The 25,434-nt window shown below is 38.2% G+C and overlaps 1 protein-coding gene and 1 long non-coding RNA gene across 2 annotated transcripts in view; both read left to right on the top strand.

The window, feature by feature from the left end:
* Nucleotides 1-25,434, top strand: part of LOC309636385 — a 132,019-nt gene that overhangs the window by 102,468 nt on the left and 4,117 nt on the right. The window lies entirely within an intron of this gene.
* Nucleotides 1,162-23,555, top strand: RAB39A (RAB39A, member RAS oncogene family). The gene is made up of 2 exons (XM_082409527.1): nt 1,162-1,520; nt 22,048-23,555. The coding sequence occupies exons 1-2, from the start codon at nt 1,294-1,296 to the stop codon at nt 22,472-22,474; spliced, it is 654 nt and encodes a 217-aa protein (XP_082265653.1). The 5' UTR covers nt 1,162-1,293; the 3' UTR covers nt 22,475-23,555.

Genomic DNA, 25,434 nt, shown 5'->3' with positions numbered 1-25,434 from the left:
AGCAGTACAAACTATTAGCAAGGGGGAGATTTGAGGTATGAATGATATGAAATAAAGATCACTGTTAGAAAAAAGTTTTAAAAAGATGGGTGTCAGGGGATTAAACACATCCTTCAAAACAATACCTCTTCCTCCAAAACAAGAAAGGAAGTAAGGATGAATAACAAAAGTATAAGTTTGGATGTGGGCATGAAAAAAAGTGGAATTGTTCAAATTCTACTTTGGCAAAAACACACTTTAAAACTGTTTAACTTTTAAAAGACAAATCTTGAATTCACTATTAATCAGTCAGAAGAAAGGCATGAGAAAGCAGTCGATCTCGCCAGAATTCAGCTGTGCTTTATTCAGATCCCTGACCAGGCATAAGCTAAGGAGAGACCACTTCAGGATTTTTCCGGCATGTATAACGGAGACGGAAGCTCCCATTCTTCCGAGAAGAAAGGGAGCTTTTATGAACATCTCAACATTTCATTTCCTTTCCTCTCCTTCCCCGCGCTGAAGGGCCCTAGAGACAATGGAGGCGATTGGCATTTTTCTCACTCTTCCGTAGTACTGAAAGCAGTGAGGAAGAAATGGTGGTGGCAGGAGCAATGGCCAAAGCCCTTGCTAGAAGCACCCAGAACTTTCTCTGCAAATTTATTTCGATTCTGCTCTCAACTCCTTCACATTAGAACGCCTCGGAGGTGGCAATCAACAAGGCTAGAGAGCAGAAAGCCGCCAACAGAAATCTGGTTAAATAACGGTGGTCACAGAACTGGTCAAATCGGTAAAAGAGGAAACCACAACAGTGACCCAGGTTACGGCCCCCGCGTTTTCCAAAATTAGAGCCGTAATCGGACAAGTCCGCCCTGACGCCCGTAAGAAAATGATTCTCACTTTTCATTGGCTGACCCTCCAAGAGTTGAGACCTTGCTTCACTTTCATTGGTTGCTGCTGCTGTCACGTCCTTTCACCACACCCACTTTCCCGTCGGCGCCCAGTGAGCTTTGGGGGAAAGTGATTTACAGAGGTCGGGGGCGGGAGTCCGCGAGCAACTAGACTATTTCACCCCACCCTCACCACAGCCCCTGCTCCGCCCCCTGGCCCGAGGCCCCGCCCCTGGCCCTGCCGGGCCCCGCCTCTCCATCCAGAGAGGGCGGGGACCAGGCGGCGGCCGAAGCCGCAGGAATATGCTGGAAGCCGGCAGGCGGGCGCCCGGGAGGTGCTGAAGGGACAGTTCCCGCCGCCTTACTTGCCCCGCAGCGGGTGGGTGGGTGGGTGGGGCGGCCCTAGAGCCAGCTGGGCACGTGAGCGATGGAGACCATCTGGATCTACCAGTTCCGCCTCATCGTGATCGGGGACTCCACAGTGGGCAAGTCGTGCCTCCTGCACCGCTTCACTCAGGGCCGCTTTCCCGGGCTGCGCTCCCCAGCCTGCGACCCCACCGTCGGTGTGGACTTCTTCTCCCGCCTGCTGGAGATCGAGCCGGGCAAGAGGATCAAGCTGCAGCTCTGGGACACGGCGGGACAGGAGCGGTTCAGGTAGGGCCGCCGGCGCCGGGACCCCAGGGACCGCGCCGCCCCCTCCATCCGCCTGGGGCACCTTCCCCAAGCGTCGGCCGCACAGGCCAGTGTCGGGAGAAGCTCTGGCCCTTCCCTCTCGAAAGTGCAAACACTCCATTCTCGCTTCCCCTTTGCCCCTCCTCTTCCAGGGACGACTTCCTCCTCCGCAGTTTCTCACTTCTTTCTTTGGCTCCCATTTCCTGCGCCCCCTTTCCGTCTTTCCTTTCCCGCCTGAACCCAGGTCACCCTCACCAGCCCCCTCTTCCCCAGCTCTCTACCCCTGCTAGTATTTTTATCCCCAACTCTTCGGCTCCCCTGCTGCTTTCTCCCCAAACTCAGTGTCCCTCGCTGTACACACCCTGACCTGGCCACCCTCCTCCAAGCTCCCGTTTTCCTCCCCTGACGGAGCGGCTTCCCATCTACGCGGCCCAGGAGAACTGCATAGAAGCGTTCCCAGATTCGTGATTGAGCCATTTAGCTTCACAGCAAGCAGTGTTCCAACCCAGATTACTGCATGAGCTCATTGGGCATCGTTCAGAGGGAGATGATGAATGCAGTAATGGTCTGAGCACCTCACAGCACCGAATGTGGTCATCAGAAATACTGGGCCAGGACCCGTGGGAATGTGTCTTGTACAGCAACTAGATGTAACATCAGGGACACAGGCACAGCAGAGGAGTTTTTTGTTGTTTTTAAAGGTTGAGTTGTCTTTAGAAGTGTGTCATCATTGGTGCTTTGGTGAAGAAAAGAGAGATGTACATACTGATATTTGTTAGGAACTTTTCCTTTATTTTATTTATAATAGGTACTTAACGTTCCAGAGTGATAATAGATCAGAAAATACTTTTCTGCATAGAGAAGGAGGGATCCAAAACTAAACGTAAATTGTATGCATTTCCTAGATATTTAAGATTTAACCAGATATGAAGCACATTTTAAATTTCTAGGATTCAAGGAATTTTTTTAGAGGAAAGTAGGGACCTGATATATTGTAGTGTTTGGGGCTTTTTTAAGGTTGCATTATCAACTGGAACTCATTAAAGCAAGCATTTTGTAGTCTTCAGCAAGTACTTTGTTTGTGAAATAGAGTACTTATTGACCGGATTTCCCAAACATGGCTTCCCCTCACCCCAGCCAGCATCCATTCTGAATGAGATCAGTCTACTTCTGTCAGAATGTTCCAACATTTAAAGTTTTGGCTTCCATTCCCAGCTATGACACTGATTCATAGAGATAAGCGAACTGCTTAGCTTGCTTATACCATAGTTTTCCAATGTGTAAAGTGGAAAGATAGTAAGGCCAGCCCTTTAGAGAAGTGTTAAAGTTTATTGATTTGAATTGTACAATACCTAGAATTCCATGAAGAAAATTTTTTTTCAAGAAGCCTCCTTTAAAATAATTTTTCAAACTCTGATTCCTCATCTGTAAAATGGAGTCATTACGATCTCTAAGATTCATTGCAGTTTTACCATTATAAGGTAGACTGCAAATTCATTCACTTGTTATCTCAATCAGAGATGAACTTTAAGATATTCCATGGTCAGAAAAAAGCATTTACTAAGAGCTCTTGCTCTACCCTCTAAAGTGAAAATAATAAAAACGTGTTCTTTATACCTTAAACTTCTAGCAACTACTGATAATTGCAGCTACAAGAAACATAGGTAGTAAAATCTTCTTGTGTCTAAAATTCTTTCCTTAAAAACTTACTGACAAGAAAGTAAGAGATGATTAATTTGTTAGATTTTAAAGACCTTTTCTGTTAAATACATCATTTTTTTTTATTGCCTTTAAGAAGAATGTAAATTGATTTTATATACACTATTAAAACCAGACAGTAACTCTCACAATAATGCAAGGACATTTAGGGAATGTTTACTGACAATGAGTCATACTTTATTTTGCTTGGCTCTTTACCAAAGATGTATTCCTAAATACATACATATTTCAGTAGCTGCCTCCAAATACTTGCTTTTCTCTCATTTAGCAGAATGTTTCTCCATAAAATTGCATTGAAAACAATTAATGTTAAATCATTCTGTACCTTCCTCTAAGAAAATACAGATACTTATTTTGAGTAAGCACATTTGTTTCATAGAAAGGTACTATATAGTTCATGAATATATAGTTCTGTCATTAGTTATAATTATACCATTAGGAATTTGTGGAAAACATTCTATTTGGAGGTTTATTGGTGATTAGATATAAACTAACAAAAAGAAACCTACTTTAGACAGTTCAGGGTATAGCTTAAAAGCATAAACAAATATGTTACAGAACAACAAAATAGTGAGCTGATGATTATGACCATAAGTAGCCTTAGTTATCTTTTTTTTACCCAGCTTTATTGAGGTATAATTGACAAATAAAGCCTTAGCTTTCGAAGTTCAGATAATTGACTACATGCTAGTAGTCAATAACTACTTACAAAAAATAAAAAGGAACAAAATCAAAGTGAAGAAGGTTTAGAAAAATGTTGAATATGTGAGCATCTGTAAATTGTAACTTAACACTCAATTGTTAAGTTTTTATTATTAACACTATGTTTTAGTCAGGATAAATGTTAAATTGCTGTATTAAGGATACTAAAAATTACAGTGCCTTCATTAACAATAGTTTATTTCTCTCTTGTGTAACAGTCTCAAGGTAAGTAGTCCAAGTTGTTGGAGTGGCCTGCTCCAGGCCATCATTCAAGTACCTTCTCTCTTAGTTTTCTGCCATCCCTAGGACATTATCTTCTTCTGTGTGAACAAAGCTGGGTTGCAGGCACACTCTGTGCCAGTTCCAGGGGAGGGGAAAGTAAAGATCTAAATCAAGTAATGTTTCTTCTAAGCAAGTGAGGCCAATGTGGTGCAGATCACTTCAGCTCTCAATTCAGTGAAGAGAAATTAGTTACAAGGCCACACTTACACGGGGCTACCATGTGCCTAGGAAAAAGGGAAGATGGATTTGGCACTGTGGGCATTGGGGGGAAACTAGCAGTCACCACTTTTATTTTTTAATCATCATAGTGGAAGAAGTTTAGCAGGAAAGGAAACAAGAATATTGCTTAACAGCGTTAATAAGGATAAATAAGTGTAAATAAGGCTAGAAGTATAGAGAGCACCAAATGTAAGAATATAAATTTTGAATTTTTCCTATGAAAAGCACTTAAAGCAATATGAAGATAAAATGAGATAAAGAAAAAGCAACATTAGCTGTAGGGATAGAAAACCTGAAGCTTCAAGCCAGATTTGGCCTTTTTTTCGTGTTGTCTGGCCTTGGGGGTATTACAGTTACAGCCACTGGTTGTAAAGTTCAGAGAATAATGTCCTCCTAGTGTAGTGCTTCTCAAAGCGTGTTCTGCAGAACACTCATACCTTCTGATTCTTTTTAAAGGATGGATTCTGTAATCAAATAAGCTTGGAAATCCCTATATTCCATTTCTCTCTTAGAAATTCATATCAAAGGCTCCAAGAAGTATTGAGCAAAGAAACCTGTTTAACTTTGATTAAACTAGCATTTCCACCATTTATTTGAGGGGCTATTCTTAAAACATGAAAATCTATGATAACTAGTGTTCTTAGTAGTATAATTTGGGGAAAGCTCCCTTGATGAGTTGCTTTAGTCACATTCTTTGAGCAGAACCAACTAAACTTTTGAAGTTTGGAGCAATGGAAAATGTGCAGACATTAGTTAACCAGCTAATGGGCTGGTTACAGCTAAAGGGCTGTAAGCAGTAATTGCTATAAAAGGGACAGCCTCCCCTGCCCCCCTAAAAATCTGAAGGTGACCTGTAACTAATACCACTTAACGTCCTGGGCCTCTCCCTAACTCTCTGCCTGCCTTTTCATCTCTTTTCCTCTAGCTCCTCTTCTACTGTGTATCTTTCTCTTCCTTATGTGTCTTACCCTTCCTTAAACTTCTTCTTTTTATTTTTCCTTTACCCCTGTCATCTATCAGTCCCTACTCACAGTTTCCTCCCACCTTCTGTCTTTTCCTCTCCTTCCTTTTTATTTTAATGTGTCTTTTATGCACTCATTTCTTTTTTTTCTTTTTTTTTAAGATGATTTCCTTAGAGAGTTTTGACTTTTTTTTAAAGTTAATTAATTAATTAATTATTATTATTTTTTTAATATTTATTTTTGGCTGTGTTGGGTCTTCATTTCTGTGCGAGGGCTTTCTCCAGTTGCGGCAAGTGGGGGCCACTCTTCATCGCGGTGTGCGGGCCTCTCACTATCGCAGCCTCTCCTGTTGCCGAGCACAGGCTCCAGACGCACAGGCTCAGTAGTTGTGGCTCACGGGCCCAGTTGCTCCACGGCATGTGGGATCCTCCCAGACCAGGGTTCGAACCCGTGTCCCCTGCATTGGCAGGCAGATTCTCAACCACTGCGTCACCAGGGAAGCCCTCTCATTTCTTTTTAACTTATTCTCCTTATTTACCCTCTGCCTCCCTTTTGTCTCTGTTTTCTTCTCTTCCCCTTCAAAACATTCATATGAAGTAAATGTTTAAAAGTGGTTTAATTTATGTTCTCCGTTCATAATTTTAGAAGTAAGCAACATGAACATTTTATATTTCTCTTTAAGGTATCTTTTAAGATTCCTAAACTGAATAGGTTTTGTTTTTTGTTTTTTTTTGAAGGACCCTTATTTGATCCCCACTCTCCTTACTGTGGTTCATGATCTTCAATAGAAAATGATTTTCTGATAGTGGATTGGTGGGTTCATAATTGCATAGGTAACAGAGCAGAGATTGTCCACAATTAAGTCCCCAAATCATTGCAGTCTACTGTAGTTCCAAGTTATTAGAAACAATAGAAAGCTAGACTATATTTGTATTGAGTAATCTGATAATATACTGTCTTGGTTAAAATTATTTGTGTTGTAAGTAACAGAAATATAACCAAATTAGTTTGGATATAAGGGATAAATTATAAATGATGCAGATCTCATGAGAGACAAAAATCTCACTGAACATACAAGTGTCTGAAAATATGGAAGCTCTAATAACAAGAGTCTGTGGATTTTCTCTCTAGTCTATTTCCATTATCCAATGCTGTCAGCTCCCAACTGTCTCAGTCTCTGAGCCTCTTATTCAAATTCTTGAAAGAAAAATCTCATTGGCTATTTGACTGGCCAGTGAATCAGCTCCCCCAGGGTCCAGTTATTAAGATAATATATACATAAAATACAAAGGGATTATAATACAAATATCCCAGGTATGCATTATGGGTCATCCAATGCAAATGAATCCGTAAGGGTCTACTTTTTGGGAAAGAGAAATTCACAGAAGGAAGTGAGCAGTCACCCCAAAAAGTATCTACTTTATGGAGTTTCAGAGTAAAACTATATGTAAGAAGGAGCCAGCATCATTTCTAACAAGTGTAGCAGAATGTGAAAAGATGACCTGTGTAGCCAAATGTATTTTTATATGATAAAAGTTATTTTCACTGTCCACTCAGAGCATTCAGACCATTTTGAGTGACTGTATAGTCAGTACAGTTAAGAAGCTAGCCAGTAATTTCAAAAACCTGTGATTATTTTTCTTAATTTCTTTTTTCTTCAATGAATCAATTGATTTCGCATGTGTAGCCACAGCCTCAATGACATATTGCTATATGAAGGTGATTATACATTCTGACTATTTAGTAACTAAATATTGTAAATATAGTAGACAAAATATTGTACTCCAATGTTTGAAGGCCCTAGGCCAGCAGCAGGCAAAATTACAAAGTAGGTAAAACTCATTCTTGGGGACTTTGGGGCTTTCCTACTTTTCTTTCCTTCTGTTTTTGGATAGTAGGACCTTGACCTATCCTTCACTTCTATTTTCCCTCACATCTCAGTTGAAAAGCCGTCCCGTACTATTCCATCTTACTTCAGAGAGAGAAGTAGCTAGATGACCAAAAGTCACAAAATTATTAAAACTTAATAAGGGTTCTGACAGGAGTATTTCTATTCTAAAAGAGGATGACCACCTAGGAGGTAACACCTCATCTTGAAGTAACATTTCCCTGTTGGCAGAGTTATGGATCTATGGCTGATGGGTGTTGGAGTTTCCTCTCATCATGCTGCATTGATGACCACCTATTCTGACACATTGGCTCCACATTTAGCTTTCAAAGAAAGGGCTAGAAAAAAAAGTAGAGATAATGTTGCTAGTACATGAATCACTCAGTAAAGTTTTCACATGAAGAAAAGTGCTTTGCTCAGTCTGAGAGAAAGAGAGAAGAAATTTCTAGCCATTGTCAGTCAGTTTGGTTAGCATAAAGATTTCTTAACAACTTAGCCTCCATAGCCATGTTAAAGTTTAAAGAGCAACTTCTTGCAATGATCTGAGAATATTTATCTTAGTGTTTTAAGAGCCAGTTATTCTTATCCTAGCTGAGTTAGAAGGGAATCTGCATTCTTTCAGTCTGCTCTATCAAGCAGTGAAAAAGAAAGGTGAGCCATTCACCTGAGGTATACAGACACACACACACACACACACACACACCCCCCAGAGAACATCAAATTTTACTTTATGAAGATATTTTCATTCTTTCTAAAGTGAAATACCTACAAAGCCTTTACTTTATGATACTAATAAATCTGCCTCCAAATGTCAGTAACTTTTAATCAATTCTGACAATATATAATTCAGGGAAGTTCATTTAAAAATTATTACCCCACACAATCTACCTAGCTTATCAAGAAACAAATATTATTAAAACCCATTGTTTTCTGAAAAGAATCACTTTGTGTAATGAAGTACTGTTCTGACCTGTAGAACAGAGGTCCAATATGTTTTAAATTTAAAAGTATATTTTTAGTTTAAGCTGTGAAAGAGTTTCAAAATACAGATAGTAGTTCTGTATACAAGCATGACTGAGTAAATGTCGATGGCTAGCTGGCATATTATTTTATTTTGGTTTAAAATCTTAGTGTTCTTTTAAACATTCTTAAAATGTACTGAAGTTTTTTTCTATTTCTTTCCTATGGTGATAATTCATTTTTCATTTAGGAACAATACGCTAAATAAAATTATTTTATTACTGGCAGTAAGTCCTTAAGACCATCCACTGATATCAATAGCTAGGATATAAAGAAACCATCAAAAATATCTCAATGCCAAAAAAATGTTGAGGTAAGGGGACAGAGACTTCTCTCTTAGGTTTATTTCTACTTCACTGGTATAGTGAGTGCATCAGAGTCACCTGAGAAAGGTCTTTATCAAGCCATGCCCCAAAATTCATCAGTGACTTTTCTTGGCAAAATGTTATCCTTCTCTATGCCTATTCTTTCCTCTGCTTTTTGTATAATTGGTCAAAATCTCTGCTTAAATTATCTTCCTGTACTAGGAATGTTAAAAGTGGTTTTTCTTCTGATTCTTTAGCCTTTCCAAATGTATTTCCATCTCGTAGGACTTAGTGTGATATGGCTTCAAATGGATAAGGCTGAAGGACAGCCTTAATCACAGACTCCTGCCTCAGAAATACAAAAGAATAGTGTGTGGCCTAAACTGAACCCTCTTCTCTAAGAAAAGATCAAGAGAGAATACTGCAAATGGGAGTTAAATAGATACTAAGAACTTCCTGGCTATAAGAGAAGGCATTATGAAGAAAGATTATAGATTCTCAAATTCTAGGCATTGCCTATCATTTTTCTTCAGAGTAGCATTTTTCAAAGTAATAGGTGTAATTTGAGTAAAAGTTTCCTTGATCAAATAGTTTTGGAAGTGCTGGGTTGTTGCCAGATTTCTCAGAGCTTTTAATATACTAATATCCTAATATACTTTGTAAACGCCCAAGACAGATATGGTGTTTCCCAACCCAGAGTCCTTTTACATAGAGTGTTTTAGGAACCAATAGATGGAAAGATTAGAGCACTTTAGGAGCCAATACTTCAAAGAAAAATTGTAGGCAATTCCTTAAATTTTAGGAGTATATTTGAGAACCTCTCATGGTTTCTTCTCTCATATGATTCTCTGTCTCTTTTGCTAGTGCTTCTGAATGACTCCATCAGGTCTCCCTTTTAAAACACTTGGTTACTATATTTTAGGGCAAGATCTAATCAGATCAATAGACTCTAGAGAATTCCTTGGTTTTTGTCCCCTCATTCAAAATTAAAAGGTTTCTCCTCTTGCCTGACTTCTAGGCACTTGTCATAGTTTTATACAGATCATGCAATATCATTAGTACTTGTTTTAAGGGCTACAGAAAGGCTATGGGATTAGGAAATCAAAAGTTAATGAATCAAATATGAGGTGAAATTTAAGACATATATGATAGGACAGATGGACAGACTCTAAAAAGAGAATTAAAAGTGGAGGAGAAGGTATAACTAATTGTATAGGAGAGGACTATTGGAGGTGAGGAAAATTAGTGAGAGATGAATTGAAAACAGATTCCAAGAAAGCGAGGGGGGAGAAGACACATGAAAGAAGCTACAGAGGTCAACATTCTGGCCATTTTGGTACAACCATAGGACTGGGAAGAAACAGATGGATGGATCTGGTACAACAGTCCCTTTTTAAAAAAAAATATTTATTTATTTATTTATTTACTTTGGCTGCACTGGGTCTTAGTTGTGGCACACAGGATCTTCATTGCGGCATGTGGGCTTCTTAGTTTCGGCATGCGGACTCCTAGTTGCGGCATGTGGACTTCTTAGTTGCAGTGTGCAGGCTTCTTAGTTGTGGCATGTGGACTTCTTAGTTGCGGCATGCAGACTTCTTAGTTGCAGCATGTGGATCTTAGTTGTCACATGCAGACTTCTTAGTTGCATCATGCAAACTCTTAGTTGTGGCATGCATGCAGGATCTAGTTCCCCGAACAGAGATTGAACCCCAGCCCCCTGCATTGGGGGCATGGAGTCTTTTTTTTTTTTAATAAATTTATTTATTTGTTTTATATTTTATATTTGGCTGTGCTGGGTCTTCATTGCTGCATGTGAGCTTTCTCTAGTTGCGGTGAGCGGGGGCTATTCTTTGTTGTGGTGTGCGGGCTTCTTATTGCGGTGGCTTCTCTTGTTGCAGAGCACAGGCTCTAGGCACGAGGGCTTCAGTAGTCGTGGCATGCAGGCTCAGTAGTTGCGGCTCACACGCTCTAGAGTGCAGGCTCTATAGCTGTGGCGCACAGGCTTAGTTACTCCGCGGCATGTGGAATCTTCCCGGACCAGGGATTGAACTCGTATCCCCTGCACTGGCAGGCAGATTCTTAACCACTGTGCCGCCAGGGAAGTCCCAACAGTCTCATTTATAAAATGATAGAATTAATGTCCAGAGAGTCTTTGACTTGCCCCAGGCCTTATCATTTGTTAGTGGTGTGCATAAGAGCCTAATTCTCTTAACTCCTCTGTTCAGTGCTCTTTCTGCTGCATCAGGCCTCCTGGCATGGTTGAAAAGAGTTTTATTGTCACATTGTGTAGTTTCTATCCTGAAAAATATTCTGTTTGCATACAACCCCATCCCCACTCCCATCTCTGTAGATCCAAGTTAATTACTGTGTCTGCTCAAACCATTATTTTTTGGCTATATTCAGAAACAAAAGGAGAAATAGCTTTACACAATAGAAGCGGTACTGATAACTGACAGCAAACACTTGTGGCTGCAATGACAATCAATTCTCCCCTCCATGCAGTACTCAGTGACTGCACTACTACACTTAGTAACAGGAATGAACCCAGCCCACTGCAGTGGAGGAATTTATAAGAAGTCTTTTGCCTTGTTAGACAAGGAGAGATGTTGGGTATTAGGCAAAGCTACAAGCAAATACTGCCTATGTTGTCGTAAAGTTTCAAAAGTACTGTGAAGTAGTTTTCCATTTTTTTCTAGAGAAACTGAAATCTATCAGGATTATGATTTATGTGTGGAAATCTATGCATTTATTTAGATTAACTGTATACCAGGCTAGATGCAAAAATAGATATAAAAATAAATAAGATATAGTCTCACATTCAAGGTCCATGCTGTCTCTATACTGGGTAGAGTACAGACTATATTGCTGTAACAGAGACTGACCAAATATATAACCTTAAATAATACAGAACTTTGTTTCTCTCTCCCATATGTTAATAGTCCAGAGTGAGCAGTTCTGGACTATCCAGGTGGCTGTGCCTCAACATCAGTTTCCAGGGTTTTCCAGTCATTGCCATTTCCTAACAAGCAAGAAGGAGAAAGAGGAAGCCTAGGGCAAATGGCATCTTCAAGCAGATGAACCTCAGACGGCACACATAACATATCATGTCCCATCGATCCAAACTTAGTGATAATGCCAAAACTAACTGTAAGAAAGCTGGGGAATATAGTTTCTATATGAGTTGCTATGTACAAGCTAAAACTCATGGAGTTCTATTACTAAAGGAAGACAGGGAGAATAGACACTGGGGGACAATTAGAGATCTTTCTCACAGACTCACAGCAAAGAAAGATAATAAGTAATTGGAATAAAGGCTAGTAAGTACTAAAATAAGTTCTGGTGGTAGAACAAAGGGAGGAATTGTCATCTGTGTGTAGGGTTAGGGCTAGTTTCAGAGGATGTATCCAAAAGAACGTGGTCCTTGATGCTGGGACATGAAGGATATGTCAGTAGTAAGAGAAATAACAATAGGAAACAATAACAATTAAAAAAGAAGTGGCTTCCAGTAATGATAGCAGATTGAACACCTATGACTATTTTAGCTTTTTTTCCTGAAACCTCACTAAAGTGACAATAGTTTTGTTTTTTAACCATAAATCCTAGCAAGGAGAATAGGTAAGGAGACAATGGCAAAAAAATTTTGGAAGTAAGAAAGCAGATAGAGGAATGGTAAATGAATTAGCAGATTAAAGAAAATTGGCTTCTAAGCTAGGAGTGGAAAAAGCTAAAGACCAAAACAGTATATATCATTGAATCCCCTAAAGATTCAGGAAATGGTGACACCAGATACTTCTGAAGTGGGAATGGTGACACCAGATACTTCTGAAGTGGGAATGAAGATACCATTGATTGTCAGTCTGTTTAAGAAAGACTGGATCCTCACATCCCCTCCACCATTCCACACACCAGGTGACTTCCTCTCCCCCCACATTAGCAAAAAACTAGAAATTTATTCTTTGAAAATAGTTAAACATAGAGTCTCTTACTGGAAGCATCAGGCATAATTGAGGTTGGGGTCCCTTATTAAAAGTAAGGGCTTTAAGTGAATGTATGCATGTTGTATGCTAAGACTGTCTAGCCCTCTTCCCCATCTTAGCTCCCAGAATGCTAGTAATCAGACCTTCACCCTTCAAACAGGACATTGGTGAAATCATTTCTGATGCATCTGACCAGGCCAAGAAGAAAGACTTAGGAGACCAACATTAGAGTTTCCTCAACTTAATGATCCAGCCTGATCATCTTATGAGTGAGGCTTTTAGTCTCAATGAAAGATTACAAGAAATACTAGGAAATCTGTAACATGAAACCTAGAGACCAAAATAAACAGAAACCAAAAGCAACCAGAAAAACAAAGTTAATAAGGGAGAAGGGAATGTTTAAAAAAACAACCCCCCCAAAAAAACCCTGTCCTTAATCTTCTCAGAGGGATAGTGGGAAAGTATTTAAATCATAAAAGAAGAACAAGATACTATTTTTTCAAAAGAATATTCTGAGAACAAAAGAGCTTTTGGAAACACAATAGAAAAAAATAAAATATAAAGTTGGGGAAATCTCTCAAAAAGTAGGACAAAAAGACAAAGACTTAGAAAATAGGAAAAAAAAATATATTTTTAAATTAGAGGACTAGTCCAAAAGGTTCAATAAGAAAGTAACAGGCATTCCAGAAAAATGGAACAGAAAAAACAGAGGGGAGAAATCATCAGTGAAGCAATTCAAAAAAAATTTCCTAGATGTAGGGAGGGACCTGAGTTTTCAGATTGGAAGGGTCCAGCACAATAGATGAAAGTAGACACATTCTAAGGGACATCATCGTGGAATTCTAAACACTGGGGCCACAGAGAAGTTCCTACAAACTTCTGGGGTGGGGCGGGGGAGGGACATGGATAATAGGTCACATAAAAAAGATCAGAAATCAGATTGACTTCAGACTTCCTGAAAACAACAGTTGAAGCTAGAAGGCAATGGAGAGACTTCAAAATTCTGAAAGAATTTCGTATCTGACCAAACTGTCATTCAACTGTGAAAGCAGAATAAACACATGCAAGACTTCAAAATATTACCTCATGCATCTTTTTTTTTCCCTCATGAATCTTTTTTAGGAAGCTACTTGAGGATGTGCTTTATACACACACACACAGACACAGACAAACACATACGTGCATAAAAGAATAAACCAAGAATAAAGACATGGGCTATGAGGAACAGGAGATTTACCCCTGAAGAAAAGCAAAGGAAATGCCCAAGAAAATGATGAAGGGAGATCATAGGATGCTATCTCTGCCACAGATACCAAGGACAACCAGGCCCGATTGGAGCAGGGCAGAAGATTGTAAGAGAGACCTCCTCAGGAAGATGAAATTGACAGAAAAGCTAACAGGAATGAACTTTTTAAAAAATGGCAACTGGCAGAGTTTGGGGTTAGGTTATTGAGGACTACTTGGAAAATTTAGCAAAAAGAAAAAGAAAGGAAGAAAAAGATGTGGTAGAGAGTGCTCACTCATATCTGATGCTTCTTTTCTTCTGGACACACGGAGGAATATATTTCCCTTCCCTCTTGCACTTAGAATCATTTGACTAATTCCAACCAGTGGATTTGAGCAGAACTCACACGTGGTAGTTTTAAAATACAGCCCAGATATTTTAACGTTCTTCCTATCAAGAGGTGGGTTGTTTCTTACTATAGCATAGCCTGGTCTATCTTGATTAATATGCAAGATAATTATTAACTCTAAGGAAAAGAAATCAGTTTATTCCAGGGCACAGCATTGAAAAGTATACATGGTCAGAATAACACAAATGCCAAGAAATGATCTTCCTAAAATTATGATATAACAGTACAGTTTTGGCAAGTTTGGGGAATGGGAAAAATAAGAATGTGTGGTAAGTGCACAGGTAACTTTGATGAAAACACAAACTTAGAAAAAGAATGAAAAAGAAGAACAGTCTATTCAAATGACTTGAAAATAAAAGCTGCATAATTTCAGACATAGAATGAAATGAGAAAAGGATAAATACCAGTATAAATTATAAATGTGGAGAGATATACAAGTCACATGAAATGAAGCAATATTGAGAAAGTTGTATGGAAACAAGTCACAAAAATGGTAGGAGGATTATAACCCAAGAAAAAATGTTCTTTAATTATGTTAAATCACATAATGCATTATGTTGTATGGAAAATAAAATAATCAGAGAAGCTGGTCATCATCTCATTTTTGTTCTGCAAAAGGGTGCCAGAAAGTGTCATAATGAGTGCTAAAATCTTTTATACACTTTCTGGTACCATACCAAATAGAAAATAAGCATCCTTCATTATCACCTTACAGACAAATAGTGAAGCTAGAAACATTTCTCATTAATTTCTAAATTATTTAGATTTTCACATTAACTTGTTCTGCCTTCCAGAATCCACTACAAAATACAATTTGAATTACTACCAATTTAAATACAGTAGTTCTTTAGAAAAAGTGGATGATTTCACCTTTATGTTTATAATGTGCACTGTTATTCAGCCCACTTCTCTCTTTGTTATTTAGCCCATTTCATGAATACCTACTATAAATATCAAAAGGAGATAAGCTTTTTTGTATTTCCCTCTGTTATTCTCCCATTTGCTTAGCATTTGCATGCTGCCTGGACACAGTCTTACAGAGTCTGAACTTATTAATTCAGTTGTTTATTTATTTACAACTCTCAGTAGGCCTCATGCATGCCCTATTCTGTTTTAGACACTAGGGATACAGTGTTCCAAAAAAAGTGACAAAAATTCTTTCTCTCATGGAGCTTATCTTCTAATGGGGGGAGATGGGCTATAACCAAATAAGTTGGAAAAATTATATAGGACGTTAGAATGTGTTAATTACTATAGAGGAAAATAGAGGATAAAAGGTGAATAGAGCATGCTGTGGGTGATAAGAAGGCCTCACTATCATAAAATGATGATCTGTGGTAAAAGAAAAATAAAAGATGGTCACAGGGGAATTGATTCACATATTCAAAGACAGAATATGGCCATTAGGGCTTGTCAGTATTACATATAGCCTCTACAACCACAGACTTGATTTTTGATGGAAAGACCCTGGAATTATACATAGAAAGATAATTTTAATGTTTGTATGTATGAAAAAAGATATTCTAAGTTATAAGCCCCAAGTTTCAGAAGGCAAAGGCAGGGACTGTTAGAGTCAGTAATAATACAAGGAGCGGGGAGACTTGTGTTTTAGTCTCTTGAAAGCAGTTCTAAGGGCCCGGATTACAAGGCGAGTGAAGGAGGTAAATAAAGCGTCAACACAGTGACTACTCCCAGAAGGGCAGTAAGAATGTAATGTCATGGTGAAAAAAGGCACTCACAAGGCTAATGCAGTCATAGGCTGCTTGCTGCCAACAGCCTTTGTCATCAAAGTACTTCCATCTTCTAAATACCTATTTGGCAATTGGCAAAGCCACAAGAAGGGCATTTCCAATGGACCATCTGGCTCATTTTACCCAAGTAAGTCAGCAAGTGCTCTATGTTTTGTTGCTTTTTTAAGAGACCAGTGCACATCCTATAAAGTTCATAATAATAACATCTAAGATCTCATTCACAGTTTTTGGTTGCATTGCCCATATATTAAGTAATTCTTTATAAATGTAAGCCAATTCCAGTGCTCTCAATTTCACTTGTCTATATATTATTTCAGGAAAAAAATAGAAAAATTAAACAGTTTAAAATGTTTACATAAACAAGACAACCATTTTTTTTTCTATTCTAAAGCGAATATACATGTAAGAATAAACTTTGAGATGAATGGATAAAGAAAATGTGTTATATAAGTACAGTTGAAAATTATTCAGCCATAAAAAAAAGAAGGAAATCCTGTCATATGCTACAACATGGATGAATCTTGGGGATGTTATGCTAAGTGAAATTGAGACAGGAGGGAAGTGGGCACTCACTTTAAAGGTCACAACCTTTAAAAGAATGACATTGACTATACAACATAAACTGGCTAGAACCAACTAGGCCCAAGATGGCAGAAGATTTGACTTCCAGTAGACCTTGAGCCTCATTATATGCTCACTGTAACGCCTTAGCATGTTAAACAACACACCCACAGGTGCCATGACAGTTCTGAGGCTGACCATAAAAGGCCAAAAAGTGGGCAGTGGTCCAATTCCTGGAAATCCCTGCCGCTTCCCCAAAAGAGTTGGAATAATCCTCCCACTCATTAGGCTATGCAGTTACCCAACCCATAAAAACTAACCACTCCATATTTCAGGGCCTTGTGCCTTTTGAGATGGCCCACACTCTGCCTATATAGTGTGTATCTCCCAGAATAAACTTGCTTTCACTTTACTATGGCTCACTCTTGAATTCTTTCCTGCACAAAGCCAAGGACCTTGGCAGCCTGTCCCAGGGACTCACCTGAGACCTGGGACAGGACTGCCCTCTCGCTCCCCATTTTCCTGCAACAAAATAAGCCAGTCACAGAGGGACAAATACTGCATGATTTCACTTATATGAGGTAACTACAGTGGTCAGACTCAAAGAAGCAGAAAGTAGAATGGTGGTTGCTTGGGGCTGGGGGGAGGGTAGGAAATGAGTTGCTGATCAATGGGACTGGTAGTATCAGTCATGCAGAATGAAAAAGTTCTAGAGATCTGTGGTACAACATTGTGCTAATAGTTAATAATACTGTATACTTAAAAATTGTTCAGAGGGTAAATCTCATCTGTTTTTTACCACAATTTTTTTAAATGAAGGAATTTTGGCTTCATAAAGCTATGTTGAAATTTATAAAATGTTTGTGACTTTGTTTTGTATCATTATTTTCCTACAAAATATCTGTAGCTTCTATCAATCAGGTCTTTGGATGCCAGGAACAAAACCAACTTGAGGACATTAATCAAAAACGAAAGTTACTGGAAGCATGTCTGCGTCCCAGAGACTTGACAGGATAGCTGGAGGGACCAGGCTTGAAATGAACCAAAAGATCCCAGAAGTTCTGGGCAGCAAGGACCGCAGGAGGCCAGTGTGGTCCCCACTGATACTGTTGCCCCTTTTTTGCCTGTTCACCCACTGCCATAAGAAGCCCCAAATGGACAATTGGCAGTCTCAGCTACTAATTCAATAGAAGCACCACGAGGTTTTCTAGTGAAAGCATTTCTCCCTTGGATACTAAAACCTTTATATCAGCAGAGTTCAGAGTCACAGGAATTAGAAGCAACAAAAAATTTTAGTGACTCATTAAGTGTAATTGCAAGAGGTACCATCACCCCACTTTTATCCTTTGTTTCCCATACCACAGCATCTATTCATGGGGAAAAAAACACCACCTACTGTATTACTCACTAGCTTAGAACGTATACATCCTGAAGAATCATGCTAAAATCTTACAGGGTGTCAACTCCTGGACATGAGCATAACTTAATCTTTTTTTTAAATTGAAGTATAATTGATTTACAATGTTGTGTTAGTTTCAGGAGTACAGCAAGGTGATTCAGTTTTATATATATGTATATATATGTATATGTATATATTCTTTTTCAGATTCTTTTCCATTAGAGGTTATTGTAATACATATTGAATATAGTTCCCTGTGCTATACAGTAGATCCTTGTTGTTTATATATTATATATATATGGGTGTATCTGTTAACATAACAATCTTAATAACCCATTCCACAGTTTTATAGGTGTATGCCTCTAGGTGATAGTGACATAAGATCAACGAATCCTATGGCATCAGCCCATTTCTTCCTCTGTTAACTGAAACCTTTGGTCTATAGCAAAGTGTGGGATACCATGACTTTGTATAAGGTATTCCATAAGTTCATGGATGGTGGTGCTAGCATGGCTTGAGTCCACGTTAAATGTCTATTACAGTGAGGACATATCAGTGTCTCCTCTGTGATGGTTTTCCCAGAGTAAGGTACCATATCCAAGGTGTCAGTAACTGCTGGAAAATTGGGTATTAAGCAGTGACAGTTGAGGCAAGAGAAAGTCTCTGCTCAGCCCAGTCCCAGCCTCCTACCATGATTACTGTGAGTCCAAACTGGGATAAAAATACTGACTGATGACTATAGAACAGAACATTTTGTTTCACCAATTATTAGGAACTCTTTCAAAGAGGGGGCTTTTGGTGAGTATTCACATAGGATACAGTATTTGCATACACAAGACCCACCCACACATGCCAAACCTCCTTATTATCAGTCTTCTGATTTTGTTTTCTCCAACATGCCAAACCCTTGGCCTGTGCTCATGAATTGGTGTAGATCCTTAACCTTCATCTCCCCATCTCTTCCTCTGGAAAAAGTACCACTAAAAGTTCCACAAATGGAAGGATTTCTCTTTTCCACTATTGAGTGGAGCTGACTGATGCCAGCATATCATTTAGAGCCATCTGTAAGGCAGACTTGAATTTTTTTCCCCCTTTAACTATAGGGAAATCCACATAAGTCCATAGGTTGAGAGGGTGCTGCAGAAGTAGACATGCTGGGTGTGTGAGCCTTGTTACTCTGGGTCCCCTCAGGTCCCACCCCTATTCCTGCCTATATATACGACTTCTGCTTGAGGACAAAGTTCCCGCCTGGTGAATCAGAGAACCTAGCTCTTGATGAGCACTCAGATTGCACAGTCACCTGATGTTCAGGTGTCTAGTCTCAATGCCAGGTTTTAAGCCAAGAACCATTTCTCAAAAGTGTAATAGCTCATGACAAAGAGGACATGTCTGTGTTCTAAAATGTCACACCTGTAATTGTCCAGTGTAACTTTTCCCAGGCTTTCTTTAAATCATTTATTCATTCAGTGAGACTTTCAAAGCCCAGAAGGAAATAGATATAAAATAACATGCAAAAGATGTTGTTGCTTATAAAGAATTGTTACTCATCATTCTTTACAACTCTTGGATTCTTTACAGGGAGGCCTATCTACCTTGTTCTTTTAGGGTCTGTTCCCTGCCTCCTTAAAATACCTTCAAGACCTTCTGAAGAACTAAGTGTCTCGACCCAAGAGAGGAAGTTCCAGAGAAAGATAGATGTTCCCTCATCATCTCTGTAAGACCTGCCTTTCAAGTTCCATTTTTCAGTCTTGAAGGCCTGTCTCTTCCCCTAAATAACTGACAGCAGGGATGCCCAGTTGTTTTAGGGGAATCCCTGCCTTTTAGGACAACTAATTATGAATCTGAAGGCTAACCATATCAGAATTCTAAATCTAATATCCAGACACAAACTGGAGATCAAGTTATTATATAGAAAAAGGCAGATATCCTATTAAGACCTTTTATTCCAACTAATTATTAATAAGGGCTGTTTTATAGAATATATTACATATACTTTGCTATAATTTTATTCTATAGAATGATTTGGCAACTGTGTTCCAAATATGTTTTCAAAATTAAATACAAAGTGCTAGAAAATATGGTATTTCCTACATGCCTCTGCCTAATAGACAAACATTTCAATGTTGAATTTTTAACCACAAAAGCATGTTGTTTTAAATTATACTAATGGTAAATTAATTGCAGGGAGTGGGTGGTAAGGCAGACTTGGTGCTGAGTAAATGAAAGCTTTCAGTCTAATAACAGCCTTAATTAGGTTTCTCTTAAGACACTGCACATCTGTCTAAATTCACACATATATAGATGAGTAGCAAAACAATAACAAATTAATTATCCCTCAAAATTAAAAAAACAGCAACAACTTAAATGAACTGCATTATTTGTAGCCTGCCAGTGATAGTGGGAGATTTTTTCTTACTGTCAACAACTGTACGGTACAGTAGTCCTTGAGAGAGGTTTTTTTTTAAGTAGTCGCTTGAGAACCTCTCTACCATGAATTCTGAGGAGAAGGGGAAGCAGGAGATATGGAAAGGGGAGGTAAACTTTCTTCAAGTGGTACTTGTGGTATCAGGTCACTGAACTGAGCTGTGATTTCAGCAATAAGGATAAAGAAGGTATGTAAAAGTTGGAGAGTACCAAATAACACACTGGCCCTCCACAAAGATCTTTGATGCCTCCGGCAAGTAACAGATGAACTTGCTTAAGGATGATCTCAATGCTTAAGATCACTGACAACTTGGGATAATTCCCTGGCGGTCCACTGGTTAGGACTCTGCGATTCCACTGCAGGGGGCCCCGGGTTTGATCCCTGGTCAGGGAACTAAGACCCTGCAAGCCATGCGGCGGGACCAAAAAAAACAAGATCACTGACAACTTGGAAACTGAGACACATGTGATTTCTGGCTAATACAACATTTAACACTTTTCCTCTCTGATAAGATTAATTAATCCAATATAGCAAATATTAAATTACATCCATCACTTGCCAGGCAGTTGTTAGATACATAGACAGAATATGTTTAACCCTCAAGGAGTTTGAATTGAGTAGGAGACATACCAACAAACCCAATCAGCACATTATGAAAATTGATATAATCATAATGGCGGTATGCCAAAGGTTCAATGGAATTATAAGAGAGAGAAGTGCCTAAGAGAGGTAGAGGGGGAGAAGACAGTGACAGGGAAGGCTTCTTATATGACAGGATTTTTGAACTGACTCAAAGAAGAAATAGGAGTTTGCTGGGGAAAAAAAAGGGGTAGAAGACATTCTAGGTAGAGAAAACAACATATGTAAAGGCAAAAATATAAAACAGTATAGCCTTGGCCCCTTGCCTCATGATTCAGTCAGGAAACAAATGGCACACTTGAAAGGTTAACTGAAAAGAGTTTAATGAAGTGACTTTCCAGAAATGCGGGCAAGGTCAAGGGCACCAACAAAGGATGGTGATGCATTCAGTAATAGCAACAGTGGGAAGCCATTAACGACCTGGCCAGAATGGGCAAGGAAAGGAAATGACATTGCCAGAACCTGGTGAAAGCCATAACCATGGGAGAGGGGCTACCCAACAGGAACCTCGATCAGAAGAGACTAGATCTGTAGAGGCAAACAATCATAAGTATGCACATCTCAGATTCATATCCCACGTCTGAACAATTTCCTGTTTCTTGAATAGGTATAGCCCAGGACTAAATCTGTAACTGACATTATAACAAGTTTGCCTTTGTTTCTTCTTCCTTAACCGACAGAAAGAAGAGCCTGTTGATTTAAATGATAGGGAGAGATTCTTAAGATCTGGTCTGCTGTGCAACCTCTGCCCCACACCAAATCTTTTTGTGTGCCTACTTTTAAGCACAGTAATGTGATAAGTATTCTATCAGATATTTAAAAATAAAAACAAGTAATCCTGAGTGTGAGATGACATGTAAGTGCTTATTTGTCTATTTTAAAATATCTACTTTAATGTCAGTGGATGAAACTGGCTTGCATATTAGTTTCATAGAATTTTTTTGTTCACTTTGACACTTCATATTTGACTTATAAACTCTAGTTAAATCACATTAATTACAACCTTTTTTTCTATTTATTTTTCAGATCAATAACTCGATCTTATTACCGCAACTCGGTTGGTGGATTTTTAGTATTTGACATTACTAACCGACGATCTTTTGAACATGTGAAAGATTGGCTAGAAGAAGCAAAAATGCATGTACAACCATTTCAGATTGTATTTCTGCTAGTGGGACATAAATGTGATTTAGCTTCACAACGTCAAGTTACAAGGGAAGAAGCTGAAAGACTGTCAGCAGACTGTGGTATGAAGTATATAGAAACCTCAGCAAAAGATGCTACAAATATTGAGGAATCCTTCACTATCTTGACAAGAGACATATATGAGCTTATTAAAAGGGGAGAAATTTGTATTCAGGATGGCTGGGAAGGGGTTAAAAGTGGTTTCGTTCCTAATACTGTGCATTCTTCTGAGGAAGCAGTAAAACCCAGGAAAGAGTGCTTCTGCTGACTTCATACATGCCAAAGAACTAAGAACAGATTGGGTGTCATTTCAAGATAAATACCAACATTAACAACAGAATGATGTGATGAAAGCATTTAAAAAAGTTATAAACCCATGCTAACACAATTTTGTAAGGTATTTCATTCAGAGCAATATGCTTACTTGTTAAACTACCAGATTGGTATTTTGCTAAATTATCAAGCAAAGCAGATGACTTTTTCTGGAAACTGGAGTATCTACATAATTGCCTCCATTCTCACTTTGTTAGCATATAACTGACCATAATATCCAAATATGTCAATATTACTCATTTTTCTTGACAGTTTGAAATGGATGTTTTGTGCATATATAAGCTGATTGAAAAGATTTTACCAGGAATTACATTCTCTAGTGTTAATTAATTAATATTAAATAGTAAAGTGGGTTTAAAAGTACACTGTTTACTTACAAAGTAAACAATCACAGAGCTATTAACTAGGCCTAAAATAACAATTCCTTGTTTAAGGTACCAGGTTTTTAACCATTCTCTGAAATATTTATTCTCCCTTAATTTTGCCTGAACATGAGAAGATAAGTTTTATATTAATTTTTGTTCTCTGATTTATTGCTCCTGAAAATTTTATGTTTTATAAAGATATCTAAGGATCCAAGCAAAAGGTTTTATTGCAAATGTTTTGTTGTTATAGTATACTGTCCTTATTTAGATAAGAAAAACTTAGCCATTTTGTCCAGATTTTCAAATGTGTTGGTATAAAGCTAGCATAGTATTATTTTGTAATTAAAAAAAAAATTCTCTCTGTTTTATAGCTAGTCCCATCTCTATCATATTTGCCAAATGTTGCTTATTTTACTCATCTTTCTAAAGGACAATGTTTTGGTTTTGTCAAGTTTACTGCTTTTCTTCTCTATTTTTGACTTTTCTCTTGATTAATTTTGTCCTTCCACTCTTGGATTTACCTTGTTCTTTTTCTATGTCTACTGTCCATTTCCTGTAGCTTCAAGAGCCATTTTCAACAACTCAACGAGCTCTGCCGGCTGTGTCATGGCCACTTCATCATATGCCATTAAAACTTAATCTCATACACTGGGTGAAGACTCAGCAGTCTTATTTTGCTTTCAAAATTGTTCTATGGCCTTGGATCCTTCTTCTTCTCCTAAATTACCACTATCATCAGGGAAAATTCTACTGGGCCTCATGCTGCTTATAAGGCTTGCCTTTCCTGCAGTTTCATAATAAAAGAAAAAACATTTCCACCCTCTTTTTTGATGTTGATCGAAAATTTAGCAACATTTCTTTGCACTGTATTCAAATCCCGAAATATAAGCAAGCCTTCATGCATACGGACTCACTGAAATGTCATAATTTTAAACTATGTATGACCTTGAACAATGTCCTTTCCAAATACTCCATGCTCCCCCTTTCTTCCTAGGTGTTCAGACTTTTTCATTCCTACAACATCTTTTACACATGGTCAATTTGTGTCCTTCCTCCCTCCCACTTCTGAGTATATATCCAAAGGAAACATCATCATTATTTGAAGAGATATCTGTACTCCCATGTTCATTGTAGCATTATTCACAAGAACCAAGATATGGAAACAATCTAAGTGTCCATAGTAGATTATTGGATAAGGGAAATATGGTATATATATGCAATGGAATATTATTCAACCTTAAAAAAGAAGAAAATCCTATCATTTAAGACAACATGGATAAAACTGGAGGACACTATGCTAAGTGAAATAAGACAAAGACAAATAGTGCATGATGTCACTTATATGTGGACTCTAAACAAATAACTAAATAAATCAACTCTTCTTCCCTGGACATTTTCCTCAGCAGAAGCTAGCAGCCTCTACTATGAGTCTCATCTTTTTTTTATTGTTTGTACCAGATCACAACCCCAGGGAACCTATGTATTTACGGATGTATATCTAGATTATAGTGTACTGTTGTTCGTTTTCTTTGCAATTCATTCCTTCCACTTCTGGCATCAGAACCTCATTTTTCCTTTGGAGAAGTCCTTGTGATTCAGGTAGGCGGTGTGTCTCCTCCCTAAGCTGTGTGACTTGGGCCTGGCTAGACACAGTGTTTTACATATACTCCATATGTCTTATGTACTTATTTCTCTGTTTTCCATGTTTTTCCCTCGAAATTTTAGTGTAGTTATTTTTAAATTGACATTTGTAATACTTTCTTTTGTTTGACTAAGGTACTGTTAAACTGATCTTCTGAGTGCTTAATTTCAGCTTTTCTAATTCTAGAATTTTCCTTTGGTTGCATTTCATAGATAATTTTTGCTTAAATTGTATATGTGGTCCTTTTTGAATACATTAATCATAATTTTAAATAATAGTTTCATTGAGATATAATTTACTTTCCATATTATTTAAAGTGTACAATTTAATGTGTTATGCATCTACCACCACAATCAATTGTAAAACTTTCATCCACCCCCCCAAAGAAAAAGAATCTATTATAAGTCACTCACTCGCCCACTTCTCCAAACCCTAGGCAGCCACTAATATACTTTGTCTCTACAGATTTGCGTAGTCTGGACATTGCATACAAATGGAATCATACAATTACTTAACATGTTTTCAAGGTTCATCCATGGTGTAGCATGTATCAGTACTTGATTTCTTTTTATGGCTGAATAATATTCAATGGTGTGGATATTACTGTGTTTCATTTATCCATTCACAGTAAATGGCCATTTGGGTTAGTTCCACTTTGGGGCTCTTAAGAATAATGCTACTATGGTTGGATTTACGTGCAAGTTTTGTATGATGGTCTAGATTTGTTTTTTAAATTTATAGACTATTTTGGAGCAGTTTCTGGTTTACAGAAAAATTAAGCAGAAAGGAGAGAGTTCTCATACCTCCTTACCTCTCTACCCAGTTTCCCCTATTACTAACATCTTACATTAGCGTAATATATTTGTTATAGTTAATGAACCAATATTG

The sequence above is a fragment of the Balaenoptera physalus genome (assembly GCF_965194825.1).
Source record: "Balaenoptera physalus genome assembly, chromosome: 10".
NCBI lineage: Eukaryota > Metazoa > Chordata > Mammalia > Artiodactyla > Balaenopteridae > Balaenoptera > Balaenoptera physalus.
This window is presented reverse-complemented; position numbering and strand designations above follow the sequence as displayed.

Excerpts from the sequence above, each read along its gene's own strand:
- RAB39A (XM_082409527.1), top strand. The coding sequence starts at position 1,294 with ATGGAGACCATCTGGATCTACCAGTTCCGCCTCATCGTGATCGGGGAC. Across the intron at positions 1,521-22,047 it reads GCGGGACAGGAGCGGTTCAG|ATCAATAACTCGATCTTATT; the intron begins GTAGGGCCGCCG and ends TTTATTTTTCAG.